This window comes from Amphiprion ocellaris, chromosome 24 (assembly GCF_022539595.1).
Source record: "Amphiprion ocellaris isolate individual 3 ecotype Okinawa chromosome 24, ASM2253959v1, whole genome shotgun sequence".
Lineage (NCBI taxonomy): Eukaryota > Metazoa > Chordata > Actinopteri > Pomacentridae > Amphiprion > Amphiprion ocellaris.
Genome location: NC_072789.1, coordinates 1,951,728 through 1,966,207, shown reverse-complemented (window position 1 = coordinate 1,966,207; position 14,480 = coordinate 1,951,728). Strand labels below are relative to the sequence as shown.

The window sequence follows — 14,480 nt, the reverse complement described above, 5'->3', positions numbered from 1 at the left end:
CAAGTACAGATTGAGTAGGAAGGTCATGTCTGTAGATGAAGACTCTTGTCGGCTGGACAATGAACATTTCCTTAAATGTATATCTGAGGCTTAAATAACATCAAACAACCAAAACAACTGTTAGAAATAGAAGGGAGCTGTTGCGGATCGAAGTTTTTTTCAGTCAGATATCCTTGGGGTTGGCCATGAAGGGTTTCTAGTAAACAGGAAGTGGTGAAGATGAACAAGCACCAATCCCTTCAGGCTGTATTTCGTGATTAGAAGCATGTTCTATTATTAAGGCTAGCCAATCTTTACCCTGAACCCATACTTTATACTCCTACTAGCCTCAATGTTTCTACCTCTGGTCTTAGTTAAGGAAAATATGTTCAGGAGATGTTCAAAAGCGAACTACTGCAACTTTGGGTCATAAAAGTCTCCCTGATTGATAGATGGCTGGACCTGATGGCCAGAATATGGAAGACAAAGGAGGACTAGATGTAATGTCTGCATGGATGGAGTGGAAGAACAGATTTATGAGCTGAAAGATGAGCAGTGTAGAAACCAGTTACTCACCATGGGGCCGGGATAACCGTCTCCTTTGGGACCAAACGGGCCTGCAGGGCCTGGATCTCCTCGATCCCCCTGCAGAAGATGCATACACTCAAGTCCATAAGTCAATCATGCAAAGGATACATAGAGATTTACAGATTTTCAAAGCAAACTGCAGAGACAAGTGGATATAAAAGGACATGTGTGCTTTCTGCTTCTGTATTGTAAAGCTTCAAAACAGGGGAAGGTTAAAACTACAACACATGCTGGAGCATTTAATCAGCTGGAAGTCTGAACAAATGTTGGCTTAAGGACAGCAGGACAGGATGTGCTTCCCGTTTTCTGACATCAATGTTCTTTGTAAATGTTGGGAAATGGAATTTCTGATGAAAGCGAACACATGTGTGGCTGGATATCATTACACTCATTAGATCATCCAGCATCCAAACATGGGCTTTTCAGCTGTGATTTTTTTTACTGAAGCTCTGAAACTAAGTGTGTTTCTCGAGGCAGGCCTCCAAGATGAATGGAATCAGTGTTACCTTCGGACCAGGAAGTCCATAACCCGTCTCCCCAATCGGACCTGGAGGACCACTTGGACCAGCATCACCCTAGAAGGCATTTTAGAACAGAATACAGCCACATTAGAAAGGTTTTAACTACAGATGTCCGATATTGGCTTTTTTGCCAATAGCTGATATGCCGATATTGTCCAACTCTCAGTTTCTGATTCCGATATCAACCGATACGATACATGTGGGCTTGGAAATAATTCCAAACCACAGACATATTGTTAGTCAGGCACAGCAAGCTTGTTACCGCAGAAACACCTGCAGGGCTCAAAGTAAAAAATAATCCTAAACCTGAATTTTTTTCCTTTTGGGTGGGGGTCAGGGTACAATCTAGCTAATTAATAAGAAATTAAGATATCTGCATTCAGAAATTCAGAATGCAGATTATAGTAAAACTAAAAAGATCAGTAGGTGGTGGTAGGTTCTCCATCTGACTACAACATGGTGCAAATATATTGTTTAGCAGCCAATCAGTAACAGACATGAAAAAGGACATTGATTCACCTCTTAGCACCATTTGCACTACTTATTCTGAAATACAACTATGTAAACAGTTATAGTGCAAAAAATAAAGTTTATAACAGCAAACTATAGTCAGTTCAAATAATAACAAAAAAACATTAAAGTGCTCATTTCTTAAATGCTGCTGCTCTGCCAGGTGTATTTATGGAACCATCATGCTGATCTGACACGGACAGTTTGGACAAAGCATTTTTATCTTCAGTTTTTTTTTACACAGATTAACGAGTGGCTGAGATCTGGTGAAAGACAATCCGTGTTCTGCAATGAAAGAGCACACGCGTGTTTTTATATGACAAACCCGGTCAGTCTCACATCGGTACCTCAGCGGTGGATGTTGGTCCCGGTAAACGAGTTGTGAGTTTCAGAGGACAGCAGCTCTGTGGGTCTGATTCGTGACATGACAGCACTTTTTGCCGTTAGTTGCGTACATGAGTTTTTTTTTTTTAAACACATGGTACAGAAGCAAGCACCCGGCTCTTTCAGTTTTTTTGCACCAGCAACCGAAGGGCTTGGCGTCTCTGTTTAACTCTTCCAACCTCGGGAAGCGCCATTTTTATTTACACCGCCAAGGAACGCGACACAGTTCTGTGACGATCTGCGTACGTTTGTCCTTCCATCTATTTGTCTGTGCACAACATTACTCAAAAAAACGGAACAACGGATTTGGATGAAATTTTCATTGAAGGTCAGAAATGACACAAGGATCAAGTGATTAGATTTTGGCAGGGATGCGGCTTATAGTCTGGATCCACGGATTTGTTAAAGATTTCTGTATCACTGCGTCACTGTAACCATGACAACAATGGATTAACCTGCAGCTGGATCTCAATGTCTTTCTAAGACCCGCCCCCACTCTACTTCTCATTGGCTAGTGATTTAAGTTTGGTTGAGGGCAAATGCTGTGTTTCTCTCATTTCATTGGTAGACGAACTCGACTGGCAATGTAGTATTATCTTTTTTTTTTTTTTCGAGCCAAACGCCGGCGCTGCACACCAGAAGTCCAGCAGGATTTTTACACGCTTCAGGACGTAGTTGGATGACGTGATCATTTTCATTCTGGTAAATGCTGACAAAATCCAGGTATTATTTTATCGGTTTTCGTGATAGGCAAAAAAAACACTCATGTTATTGACCAATAATGCATTTTTATGCCAATATCAGGCCGATAATATCGGTGGGCTGATATTGTCGGACATCCCTACCATACACTATTGATAAAATATCAGTCTGAGGGACCAAACCAGGATATTTAACTACATTTTGATGCTAATTCTGTGTTTTTACGGAGCTGACATCCCATCACTGTGAATCAAGTGATCATTGTCTCAACTGCCATGAAATATTTAACTCCAAAGCAGCTGTTGTTGTTTAAAAGATAATCAACGTTCATTTTTTAGCCTTTTTCAGCTTTATTGACAGGGTTTCCCAACAACCGGTTGAGCTTTTGGGTCTTTTTACCACCACTGGTATCAATCTAAATTATTTTCACTTGTTTTATGAAAACATACAGGAAATTTAACAGGATTTCCTGGTTTTATTATGTAACTTGGGTAGAAATGCATTACCTTGGGCCCACTGACGAAGCGTCCTGGTGGACCAGGAGAACCCACTCTGCCTTGTGCCCCTGGTTCCCCCTGATGGAAATTAATGCAAACCAAGTGGTTAAAATCATTAAATTATAGTTGATCTTTGTCCACGAGGCCACAGATGAGGTCCCAATGCAAGAATTAATGAATTGTGAATTAGCTGCTAATGGCGCCCCACCTTTGGTCCTGAAGGTCCAGCGATGCCAGGCGGACCAGTCAAACCTCTTATTCCTCTTTGGCCTTGGTCGCCCTTTAAAGTCACATTGGGAACACAGTTATTGATCTGACAGCTGAGACCTACTCCACTCTCACTTATTATACGGAGGTCAGGAAAGGCCCTCTGCAAGACATGCAAATGAAGCGATCGGGAAATGTTTTACCTTTTCACCCTGGGTGCCAATTCCAGGTGCCCCCTCCAGCCCCCGGAGGCCGACGGCTCCCGGTTCACCCTAAAGACACACAACATGCTGACTGGCTTCTGGAGACACACAGAGGAGTGACACTGGTGTAAACAACCTTCAAACTACCTTCTGTCCGGGAGCTCCGTCCTCCCCCGGCAGCCCTGGCAAACCCGACATTCCTTGTGATCCCGGCTCGCCCTGACGACAGATTTGTGGATTTGTGTCAGTTTATGGAGTGAAAACTTTAAATTAGATGGTTTGCAGCTGATGTGAGCGGGGCTTTGACCCACCTTAGCTCCAGGGTCTCCAGCCCCTCTTTCTCCTGGGGCACCAACCTCACCTGGCAACCCCTGGTCACCCTGTGCAAGACAACAACTTATCCTTAATCTTATACCAGGGGTGTTTTGTTTCAGTCTGGAACAGGTGCACAATGCATTTCACTGTACATTATACTATGTATAATTGTGTTTGTGGTAAATAAAGGTCTTGAATCTATTGATAGTTTGCTGCACCATGAACCTTTAAATTCGTCATCCAGTGGTACATTTTTCTTAATAAAAAAATACACAGAGTTCAGAGGGTTAATGGTTATCTTGCTAGTTACTGCAGTTTATCAGTCATGCAACCAGTCGCTGCATCGACACGTGAAAGTCATTTCATGATGTGACCTCTGCAGAAAGCCTTGGGCCTTAATTGCATCATTTTTTCATTATTCCCCGTCATGACCGCACGTACAAACCTTAGGTCCGGGCATGCCCTCCCCTGGTGGGCCTCTGCTGCCTGGTGGCCCTCTGGGACCCTCCGTGCCCTGCAAGGATAAATAAAAACAGTCAATGAAAGGAAGGCTAAGGAGCAGTAATTGAAAGCTGGATGGTTGGAGGATCCAGTAGACACCTACTCTTCCTTATATCAGCTAACAGTGGACTGGAACCATATTTTGATGGTAATTAACTTGTGTTTGGATATCAGGGAAATGATCTTTGGCTCATCAGGAAACTTTCTCCACTGACTCTAACAATAGTGCCAATGATTTGAATGTCATTAGTTTGGCAGGACAAGGTGAGTCCAATTTATTCTAAGACGTAGGTGGATATATTCATCATATTTCATGGCAACTTATCCAGTACTTCTTGAGATATTTCACAATAGTCACAATGCTAGCGTGGCTAAAAAAATAAGCCATGTTTCGACGTAGCATGCCTGGATGAAATTCAATGTTGATGAGTCTTGGTGAGGTTTATTTTTACGGGCATTTCAGTTTGTAATAGATGTGAAAATGTAGAACAAAGTGGATGAGATAAATGTTTTTAACACACAAACTGTGTCTTCAGCTCTGTCTGGTGATTTTTGGACCAATGTTGGTGCTGAAATGTGGAAAAAGTTTCTTCAAATCAGTTCCAACAATGTGCAGTACATTGAGTGTCGTATATCCGTTAAAGATTTGTGATATGTTGGAAGATACATGGAAAAGTTACTCAGTTGGACCTAGTAAGATTGCTGTTGTGATGTAAAGTTAGCAGTCAAGAGTTTTCATTTATTTATTTCATGGAACTTGAATAGGTGTGAGCCAAAATGGCTTAATAGCACCACCTGGAAGATTTCAAGCAGGCTCTACGACCAGGACGTGTCACCTACAGCTATGAAATTTGGTAGGTATAAGTAACTCGTCAAGACACACAAAAATGTAATTGTCACCCATATCTAAAACACAACAGGAAGTCGGCAATTTTGAATTATGTGTCATATTTTGGACCAATTTTTTACCATTTTCAAAAGCTATAAACTCCAACAGGGTAACTCCAACATAGCTGAAATTTGGCCAGGATGTACACCAGGCATGGGTGATCAAAAGTTACCAAAGCGCTCCATAAAAGTCTGAAGGTGTGGAAATGGCTGCTGGTGAAATTTCGACAATTCGCCATGACACAGGAAGTGCTGTATAACTGGCCTCTACATGCTCCAATCTGCCTCAAACTTAATATGTGTGATCAGAGTCCAGCCCTGATGAATTCCATCGACCAAACTACAGTCACAGAGAGAGCGCCACCTGGTGGATGGGTCACCATGAAACAGGAAGCGCTGTCTAACTAGCATGTACATGCTACAATCTGCATCATGCTTTAGGTGTGTGGTCACAGTCAAGCCCTGACGACATACATAGGCTGAAATACACTCTCAGTGATAGCGCCACCAGGTGGACAGTTTTGACAGGTCACCATCAAAAAGGCCATAAGCTGAAATACATTCTCAGTCGCAGCACCACCTGGTGGACATGCTTGGATTCATGACCAGCAAGGATGAGAGGACCCGACCAACACTGCTTGCAGCTTTAATTAGGGTCCAAGCACCAAAATGCAAGGAATTATTTTTTCTTCACTATTATTCTTTCTTTGGTGGACTTTTCATTTGGACTTCTGAAGACCTAAAAATACTTGAAAAAGTGTGAAACTGCACACACATCAGGAGCGGCAGAAAAATTTCAAACATCTAGATCACGTGTGATCACAGTTCTGCCCTAACAACATCCATAGGCTGAAATACACTCCGAGTTACAGCGCCACCTGGTGGACATGCTTGGAATCACTGACTAGCAAGAATGTGAGGACCCGACCAACGATGCTTGCAGCTTTAATTCTACATTGACATGTTGGATGGAGAGTGTTGTATTTGTTTTCCTTCGTCAAAGGGAACAGAAAATAATTACAACACTATTGAAGTTTCACTCACTTTTGTGCAGTCCTCATGAAGTGAAAAATCAAAATCTGAAAACCTATTGTTGAGTCTTGTCCTTACCTTCTCGCCCTGTATGCCTTGTCCTGTTAGGCCGAGGGGCCCTGGAAGACCTGGGGGGCCAAAATCCCCCTACATAAAAAAAGAATAGACATTAATGATGATAACTGCATATAAATGTTGGTAGCACGATCACACTGAAATATCAACTGGGACACGTCATGATTTATTACATGTGGAAAGCACCCAGCTGTAAAAGACTTTGCCAAGAACCATTGCATTTCCTTTTGTGATGAGTATATATGTGGTTTTACTGCGTTGCATGAGTCCGTTCACGCAGTTAAAATCTTTTTATATACATAACTTGATGACATACCCGTTACATGCAACATTAACATCACATGTAAATATACAGAAAGCCCTGCAGGAAGAGGTTTGTCACTACGACATGAAAACATAGCAATTATCCGTGATGAACTTCACCACAAGGCTGCAGTAAAACTGTCAGCAGGATCTGTGACAGCAGCGCCCACAGAAAGCTCCGTGTTTTCAAAGACCTGTGCTTTTTGGTGGTGAATGATTTCAATAAATGCCAAATGTTAACATCACATTCCAGCAATGTAAGATGAATTATGCAAAGTTGAAAGTCTTTTTTAAAATCAATTCAGTGTTTCCTAGTCGTGTTCCTTTCTGTCTGCGAGCTAAAAGACTGCCAGATGGCTGCAAACACATCCTGGAACATAAAAACCTTCATGTCTCTGTCTGACGGTGCCAGTGAAGAGATAACTTTCCCACATTCATCAGCCGAAACCATGAAGCGGCTCTCCTCCTACACCATCCAAGCTCTAACCTTGATTCATCACCTGTAGACGGTGACCTCCTATATAACACCACGCTGAATGCATTCATCTGTGGATCTGCCAACTCTTGGCCTTTTTCGCAACAGGATTCTGGCTTTCTCTTCGTGCCTGTGTGAAGGCTTTTCAGCCAGGCGCCTTATTTACAACCTTTCTGTGCTCTACCTTGTCTCCTTTGATTCCGGCGCCCGGCTGTCCTCTGGGCCCCCGTGGCCCCTCCAGTCCTCGCTCTCCCTGTGAAGGCAGAAGAAGAAGTCGTTGCATTCTGACTCTTGAAATATTAGTTTAATGTACGACGGTTATGGCAAAGTGAGAGCATATGCAGCACAGCGGAAAACGTCTCTTTAATGGTCTCTGATAAAAGCTGCAGAAAAGACGGGTCAGACTGAGGTTGAATCTTATTTTCAGTCTTCTCACATAATCTGATGTCCACAGAAAACACAGAGCACAAAATGTTGCACAACACTGAAGCCAAGATGTGAGGTAGTGCGGGTCTGATTACGATCTGGCAAAAAACAAAATAAAATCAGTTTATGTTTATATCTACATTTTACCGTCACATGGTTTTACTTTTTATGGTTTATTTTCCTCACAGAAACCAACAAATTTTGACTTTTTAGACACCATCACCCCAAATGCTGCTTGTTATTTCCTATGAGACTTTTACTTTATAAACTTATCTATATCAGCTTATTATTAGATGGCTGTTTCAACATTCCTCTTTTAAAAAAGGGACACTTTTCTCCCTGAAATGTTAGTTCCATGTGAGTGATCTTAAATAGGGGACTCCAGTCCAATATACACCCAGACAATTCCATGTTTTCCATGAAAACTCCCACTTTTATTCATGTGCTAACATAACTGCACAAGGGTTTTCTAATCATCAATGAGCCTTTCAACACCATTAGCTAACACAATGTAGCATTAGAACACAGGAGTGATGGTTGCTGGAAATGTTCCTCTGTACCCCTATGGAGATATTCCATTAAACATTTCCAGCTACAATAGTCATTTACCACATTAACAATGTGTAGACTGGATTTATCATTCATTTAATGTGATCTTCATTGAAAAAAACAGCTTTTCTGTATAAATAAGGACATTTCTAAGTGACCCCAAACCTTTGAACGGTGGTGTATTGATTAAGTCTTTCAGAAACTTCCACTAGAGCCACTTGTGTTTCTGTATTTGATATGAGGTGAAATTAAACAAATGAATAGAACAGAGCACACTTCCACCGTCCACTTTCAAAGTCAATTATGTCTTTTAAACCATTAATCGACCATTAATTCGGTGTGTTAACCTGCTAATATTTGGAAAACATTCCTAAACAATGAGTAGAGCTGAGGCTGATGGGATTGTTATGAGCTTTGGAGGCTAAAGTATTGGACAAATTGACATTTTTGAGTTATGGTGGGGCTCCATTCATTCATCCACAGAGGGACGGCTCAGTCTGGACCAAAGCGCATCAAGAACAACCCAACATACTGACTTTACCATCCCCAGAGCTGCAACTGTGCCTAAAAAAGTCGCCATTTTGATTCCATGCATTCACATATTAAACATTAAAGTAGAGTAATCTCTTCCTTCTCTGGCATATTGAGTTATAACTGAAGGAAGGATGTGTAACATTCGGCCAAAAACCAAAATACTGACTAAACCCTTGCTGTCAGTTTAACCCTCCTGTTGTCTTCATTCATGGGCACCAAAAAACATGTTTACTTGTCTGAACAAAATCCAAAAATTCTGCAAAGAAATTCCCCAAATTTCTGAAAATTTGCAAAACCTTCAGGAAAAAAATTCCAATAATTCCTTAAAAGTTTCCCTTAAAAGTTTTATTTTCAAAAAATCCCACAAATTTGGCAAGAAAATTCTTGTAAATATTTTCAAATAATGAGTAAAAATCTTCCAAAAAATCCTAAAAACATCTAAAGTGATTCCATATATATCAGTAAAACTTCTAATATTTTCTTTAAGAACATTCACATAAAAATCAACCAAAATCCAGTGAAATTCACTGGATTTTGGTTGATTTTTTTATGAATGTTCTTAAGACACATTTTTAACATTTTTTTTTCCACCAAAAAATGTTCAAAGATTTCCCAAAAATGTTGAAAATGTGGACATCAGAAGTTTCACTGTGAAAATACATATTTTTCCCCACATTTTCAAACTTTAAAACGGATCAATTTTGACCTGCTGGACGACACGAGGGTTAAAGCTTCAGCTCAGTTCAGACTGTGAAGACATTAAACTTGTGTTGTTAAAATGAGCTCAGTTTACTCAGTGGATTGGAGCCAACTGAGGTGTTTTCTAGCCTGTTCAGTAAAACTTTTATCTGACAGCTGCAGTAGATTTCACAACCAAACCGGTGAAACACACATGGTTACAATCAGCTAGACTTTCTATCTACCATCACGTGCTTATTGAGCTGCAGATAAAAGATAACAGTATAAAATACAGAGCAGTAGTGTCACAGAGTGAATCCATCTGCAGCACGGTTTCTGGACCAAAGAGGAAGTCAATCCAGAGCCAGTCCATATCTCATGTTATCAATAAAATACATTACAAACTGGTCAATAAATCGACAGTAACATGTGGCCTTTTTTCTGTTGTTGTCATGGTGATGTTAACTGCTGGGATGTTCATGCTGATGTTTGGCATTAACTTTACACCAGAGGATTTGTTAACCTGGATGCTAAACTTTATGAAAAATGCCAGTATTATTTAGTTAAAGAAAGCAGGGAGCTTCTGTAACATTCTGTTAGGATTTCACTGTGTCTAATATTACCAAGAGCAGTATAAGACAGGGGTGTCCAACATGCGGCCCATGGGCCAAAAGCGGTCCTCCAGAGGGTCCAATCTGGCCCTCAAAGTGTAAAAATTCCAGAGAAGACATTAACTGCAGATTGTGAATTAGTAAAACTATAAATTTAAAATAATTTCTAGACCATGACAAGGTGTTTTGATCATAAAATAAAATACCAGATTGTTCATTGTTCTTTTGTTTTGTGTCTTGCTTTTGTAATATTTTGGTTTTTTTTTTGTTGGACTTTTTTTGTTTGTCTCATGTTTTTGTCATTTTATGTTTCCTTTTTGTACCGCTTGTGTTTTTTTGTCTCATCTTTATCATTTCGTGTTTTGCTTTATTCATTGTTTTGTGTATCGTTTTTGTCGTTTTGTTTCATGCTTTTGTCATTTTTTGTCTCGTTTGTGTCGTTTCTCCATTTTTTTGTCGCTTTGTAACTTTTGTCTAATTTTTTGTCTCTGTTTTGTTTTGTCTCATTTTTTTTGTCATTTTGTTTCTTGTTTTTGTCATTTCGTGTCTCATTTTTTTGAATATTTTGTCTTGTTTTTGTTGGAGTTTTTTTGTCTTTTTTAAAAATAAAATACTGCATGGTTCAGTTCCAGATACCTGTGACTAAATGTTTTGTGTCTTTTTAGACACTGATCCGGAAGTTGTAATGTGGAAATGATAAACGGAGGCATAATGTTGTTGACACTGAATTTGTTTTTCTTAACAAATTACAAGTAGTTCATAATGTTTTGTAAAAAGGCAATTCCTTAAATATGAATATTTTCTGAATGAATTTTTTTTGCACAAAAACAAAAAGGGAAAACTTTTAAGATAACATTATTTTGTCATTTTTTCTCTCGTTTTTGTAATATTTTGTCCTGTTTTTGGTTGGATTCTTTTGTCTGACTTTGTCGTTTTGATCATAATGTAAAATACTATATTGTTAAGTTCCAGATAGCTGTGATTAAAATTGAGAGTTGTGGTTATTTATAGGTTATAATGCTGTGATTTTACTGGTCATCTAGATCAAATTGGGCTGAATGTGGAACCTGAACTAAGATGAGTTTGACACCCCTGATTTAGAAGAAGACACTGGTCTGGAAGGCAAAGAATTTTTGACTACAATGCTGGACAGAAGAAGCTGGATGAAGAACTTTATCGATGTCACCAATTCCGTCGGATGCAACTGACTTGACCCAGAAATGTATAGAGCACATAGTACTGCAGGGTCTTAACATTAATATTAAACTTCACCGATGAATTCAGTCTAATTTAAATCTTGTTTCTCTATCTGACAGCACTTTGACTCAACATCTGGATCCTTAAAAGAGCTGTATAAATAATAGTGATTTGACACAACTGATTAGTTTGCTAAACATACTAAAAGCTACTGATCACCTCAGACCAAACCCAGTTGTAGCCCTACAGGTTCAAGTCTTATGAATCTGTATTTTTAAATCACCGGAAAAAAGGAGCAGGACTAGTACTACAGTGAGGGATCAGAGCATGAATCCAGGCTGACGGTTAGTAAATGAATAGAGCGCTGCATAATGTGTGGCTCTGCAGAGAAGTCATCCAAGGACAACAGAAAAACAGAACCACACACAGAGGCAACAGCGCATTTGCATGTTGGCTTCCAGAGGTATAGATTTATCGCTACGACTGTACGATCCTTCAGTTTGGCACACAAGCTAAGGTGCTAATGATGTGGAAAAAAAGGGTAATACTGCTGCTGAGCTCCTGGAAGTCTGGGACGTGTCGAGGCATGAAATGTGAAGAACGTTGCTTTAGAGCAGAATGCCATCTGCAAGTCCGCAGTCAAATCTGTTCAGAAAAAAAAAAAACAGCACCCTCCAGGGTCAATCTCTAGAGGTGGAGGAAACACCTCCTCCTGCTCAGGGCTGGAAACTAGCTGCTAGCATCTTCGAGGAAAGTCACCGAGTGATAAATTAAATGAGGGTTAGTGGAAAAACTTCACCCGGATTCCAGTTACCTCATCCTCAGCCTGACAATGCCAAAAAGTGATTACATTCATCATGACCTAAACGACTTAATCACGCTTAATTTAACTGTCTACACTTATCAAAACTACAAAAGGGCTCGGCCTCGTTTTACACCTGCAGTCTAAAAGGAAGCATGCACATTTCACAGAGCAACGATGATTAGTTCTGAAATTACAGTGACGTAAAGTTCAGAAGAGTTTGTTCGCTGATATGGCTGTGGGGCAGAAGTGTAAAAATATCTAAGTGTTAAATCGAGCCTGATGGATAATTCTGTTCAAAAATTAAAATGTGTTAAAGGAAGCCTGACGGATGTATAAAGTCTGGGCCGGTGCTGATAAATGAACACTGATGAATCGTCTTAAATCACAGAGTTTCAGAAACAGTGAAGTCATTACTCCAAGTGGACTCTTTTACATGAAAATGGACCCAGGACCGTAGATTCCAGGGTGTCTGTTTGCATCTGATGGTCTAAATGCTGCTTCATGACCGCTGTGTCAGGGACTACAGCCCCTGCGAACTTTTTAAAAAGAAAACTTTCCGCCCAACAAGCTCAATGGGGTCTCGTCTTCCATCACTGTTCACCAAACTTTTTGTGCGCCGACATCAGTGTCTTGTGTATCTTCTTCGCGGCTGGCAAATAGACTTTAGGTTCATTACCGCCACCTACTGGACTGGAGTGTTCATCAGTGTTACCAGTGTGCCACAAATGAGGGAACTGAGAAAGGTGCAATTAAATGCATTATTTTTTTGTAGTCCCAGCCCTACAAACAATATTAATATTTTGAAAAAAAAAACAGAAAATCTTGAAAGAAACTGGGTGTGAGTCTACATGTGACTGAGTTGTCTGTATGTGATGAAAAAACACAGATGGAGGAACCGACTCTTTCCTTCCTCTCACTGAGTCATGCCTCTGCCATGTGTCAAAGTGTCCTGGCTCGCTTCCTGTCCTGTCTCTGAGTCTCCTGCTCTGTGTCGAGACGTTCTCTGTCCTCTAGCAGAGACACTAGCCTGAGCTAATCACATCCATACTGCACGGCTGTAGGTGAATTTATGGAAGTGCTGTCTAGTGTGTAACCGTACACGTTGTCAGTTTCCTGTCATTACGTCCTGGAATCTGGAGTCCAGACGGGGCCTTTGGTGCAGGTCACCGGCTGGACAGGTGATGTGAAGATGGATGCAGGAAACGAGGCCAGAAGGGTTTCTGGTTTTAAGGTTTGAGTGCGTCAGTCCCAAGAGCTTAAAACATAAAAGATAAGAACATGAACTCACCTTGGGTCCGGGGAGACCTTCTCCTGTCGGTCCTCTCTCTCCTTGGACTCCCTGTGGCCCTTGAGGTCCCTGTGGAAACCAGAAGACATGAATGACGACAACAGGAAAATAAAAATGATCTTTAACAAGTCTCTGTTTCAAAAATCCCGTCCTCAAACAGCAACTGTCCAATAATGTTTGTTGCTTAGCATGTTTACAGATACAAGATGACATTAAATGAATGATAAATCCAGTCTAGACATTGTTAATGTGGTAAATGACTATTGTAGCTGGAAATGTTTCATGGAATATCTCCATAGGGGTACAGAGGAACATTTCCAGCAACCATCACTCCTGTGTTCTAATGCTACATTGTGTTAGCTAATGGTGTTGAAAGGCTCATTGATGATTAGAAAACCCTTGTGCAGTTATGTTAGCACATGGATAAAAGTGGGAGTTTTACTGGAAAACATGGAATTGTCTCGGTGACCCCAAATTTTTTAACAGTAGTGTACACAGCCATAAGGTATTTAATTGGGGAACTCTGCATAACGTCTCGGCATTCTGTGTAAACTGACTACTATGATCTGTGCTGCTGGTGTGAGGTGTTTGTGCTGTTTTTTTTTTACTCACCGGTGGTCCAGCCTCGCCAAGCCCAGGAGGACCGGGAAGCCCTTGTTGCCCCTGGAAACCAACGTCACCCTGCAAAATACACGAGAAGCGCGAGAGAAGAGCCCAAACGGGGGTGAGACGCTGGCAGATTAGTATGTTGGCAAGACTTCACTTTTCATAACAATAGGGTGGCAGCCTCACCTTGGGTCCCGGAAGGCCGATCCCTGTTTCCCCTTGGATTCCAGGTGGCCCAGGAAGTCCCCTTTCCCCCTATAAAACCCAGGCAGGGACAGACATGTGCACACAGAGATGCATAAACAATTGCACATATAGCCGAGTCAAACTGATTATTAGTTTTGTTTTGGCATATGCACACCAGCAAGACAGCACTGCAAAAACTCATAATCTTACCAAGTCTGTTTGTCTTATTTTTAGTCAAAATGTCTCATCCCACTTGATTTCAGATAAATTCACTTAACAAGAGACATTTCAGCAGATGGAGGGACTTGTTTTAAGACAATGCATCTTAAATATCTTGTTAAGTCAAACAATCTTGAAATTATCTTGTTTTGAGTTGAATTTTACAAGAAAACTCAAAATAAGTTTAACCCTCGTGTCGTC

At 40.7% G+C, this 14,480-nt stretch overlaps 1 protein-coding gene across 2 annotated transcripts in view; it reads right to left on the bottom strand.

Moving 5' to 3' along the window:
• The window catches only part of LOC111589072 (collagen alpha-1(XXVIII) chain-like), a 52,012-nt gene that overhangs the window by 15,742 nt on the left and 21,790 nt on the right, over nt 1-14,480 (bottom strand). For both annotated transcript variants that reach the window (XM_055008683.1, XM_055008684.1), the window contains 13 exons: nt 14,061-14,129; nt 13,881-13,949; nt 13,269-13,337; nt 7,365-7,433; nt 6,406-6,474; nt 4,352-4,420; nt 3,903-3,971; nt 3,739-3,810; nt 3,592-3,660; nt 3,390-3,461; nt 3,191-3,259; nt 1,074-1,142; nt 556-624 (listed from right to left, as the gene is read on the bottom strand). In XM_055008683.1, the coding sequence (XP_054864658.1) occupies nt 556-624; nt 1,074-1,142; nt 3,191-3,259; nt 3,390-3,461; nt 3,592-3,660; nt 3,739-3,810; nt 3,903-3,971; nt 4,352-4,420; nt 6,406-6,474; nt 7,365-7,433; nt 13,269-13,337; nt 13,881-13,949; nt 14,061-14,129 (903 nt within the window). The remainder of the gene's footprint in view (nt 1-555; nt 625-1,073; nt 1,143-3,190; nt 3,260-3,389; nt 3,462-3,591; nt 3,661-3,738; nt 3,811-3,902; nt 3,972-4,351; nt 4,421-6,405; nt 6,475-7,364; nt 7,434-13,268; nt 13,338-13,880; nt 13,950-14,060; nt 14,130-14,480) is intronic.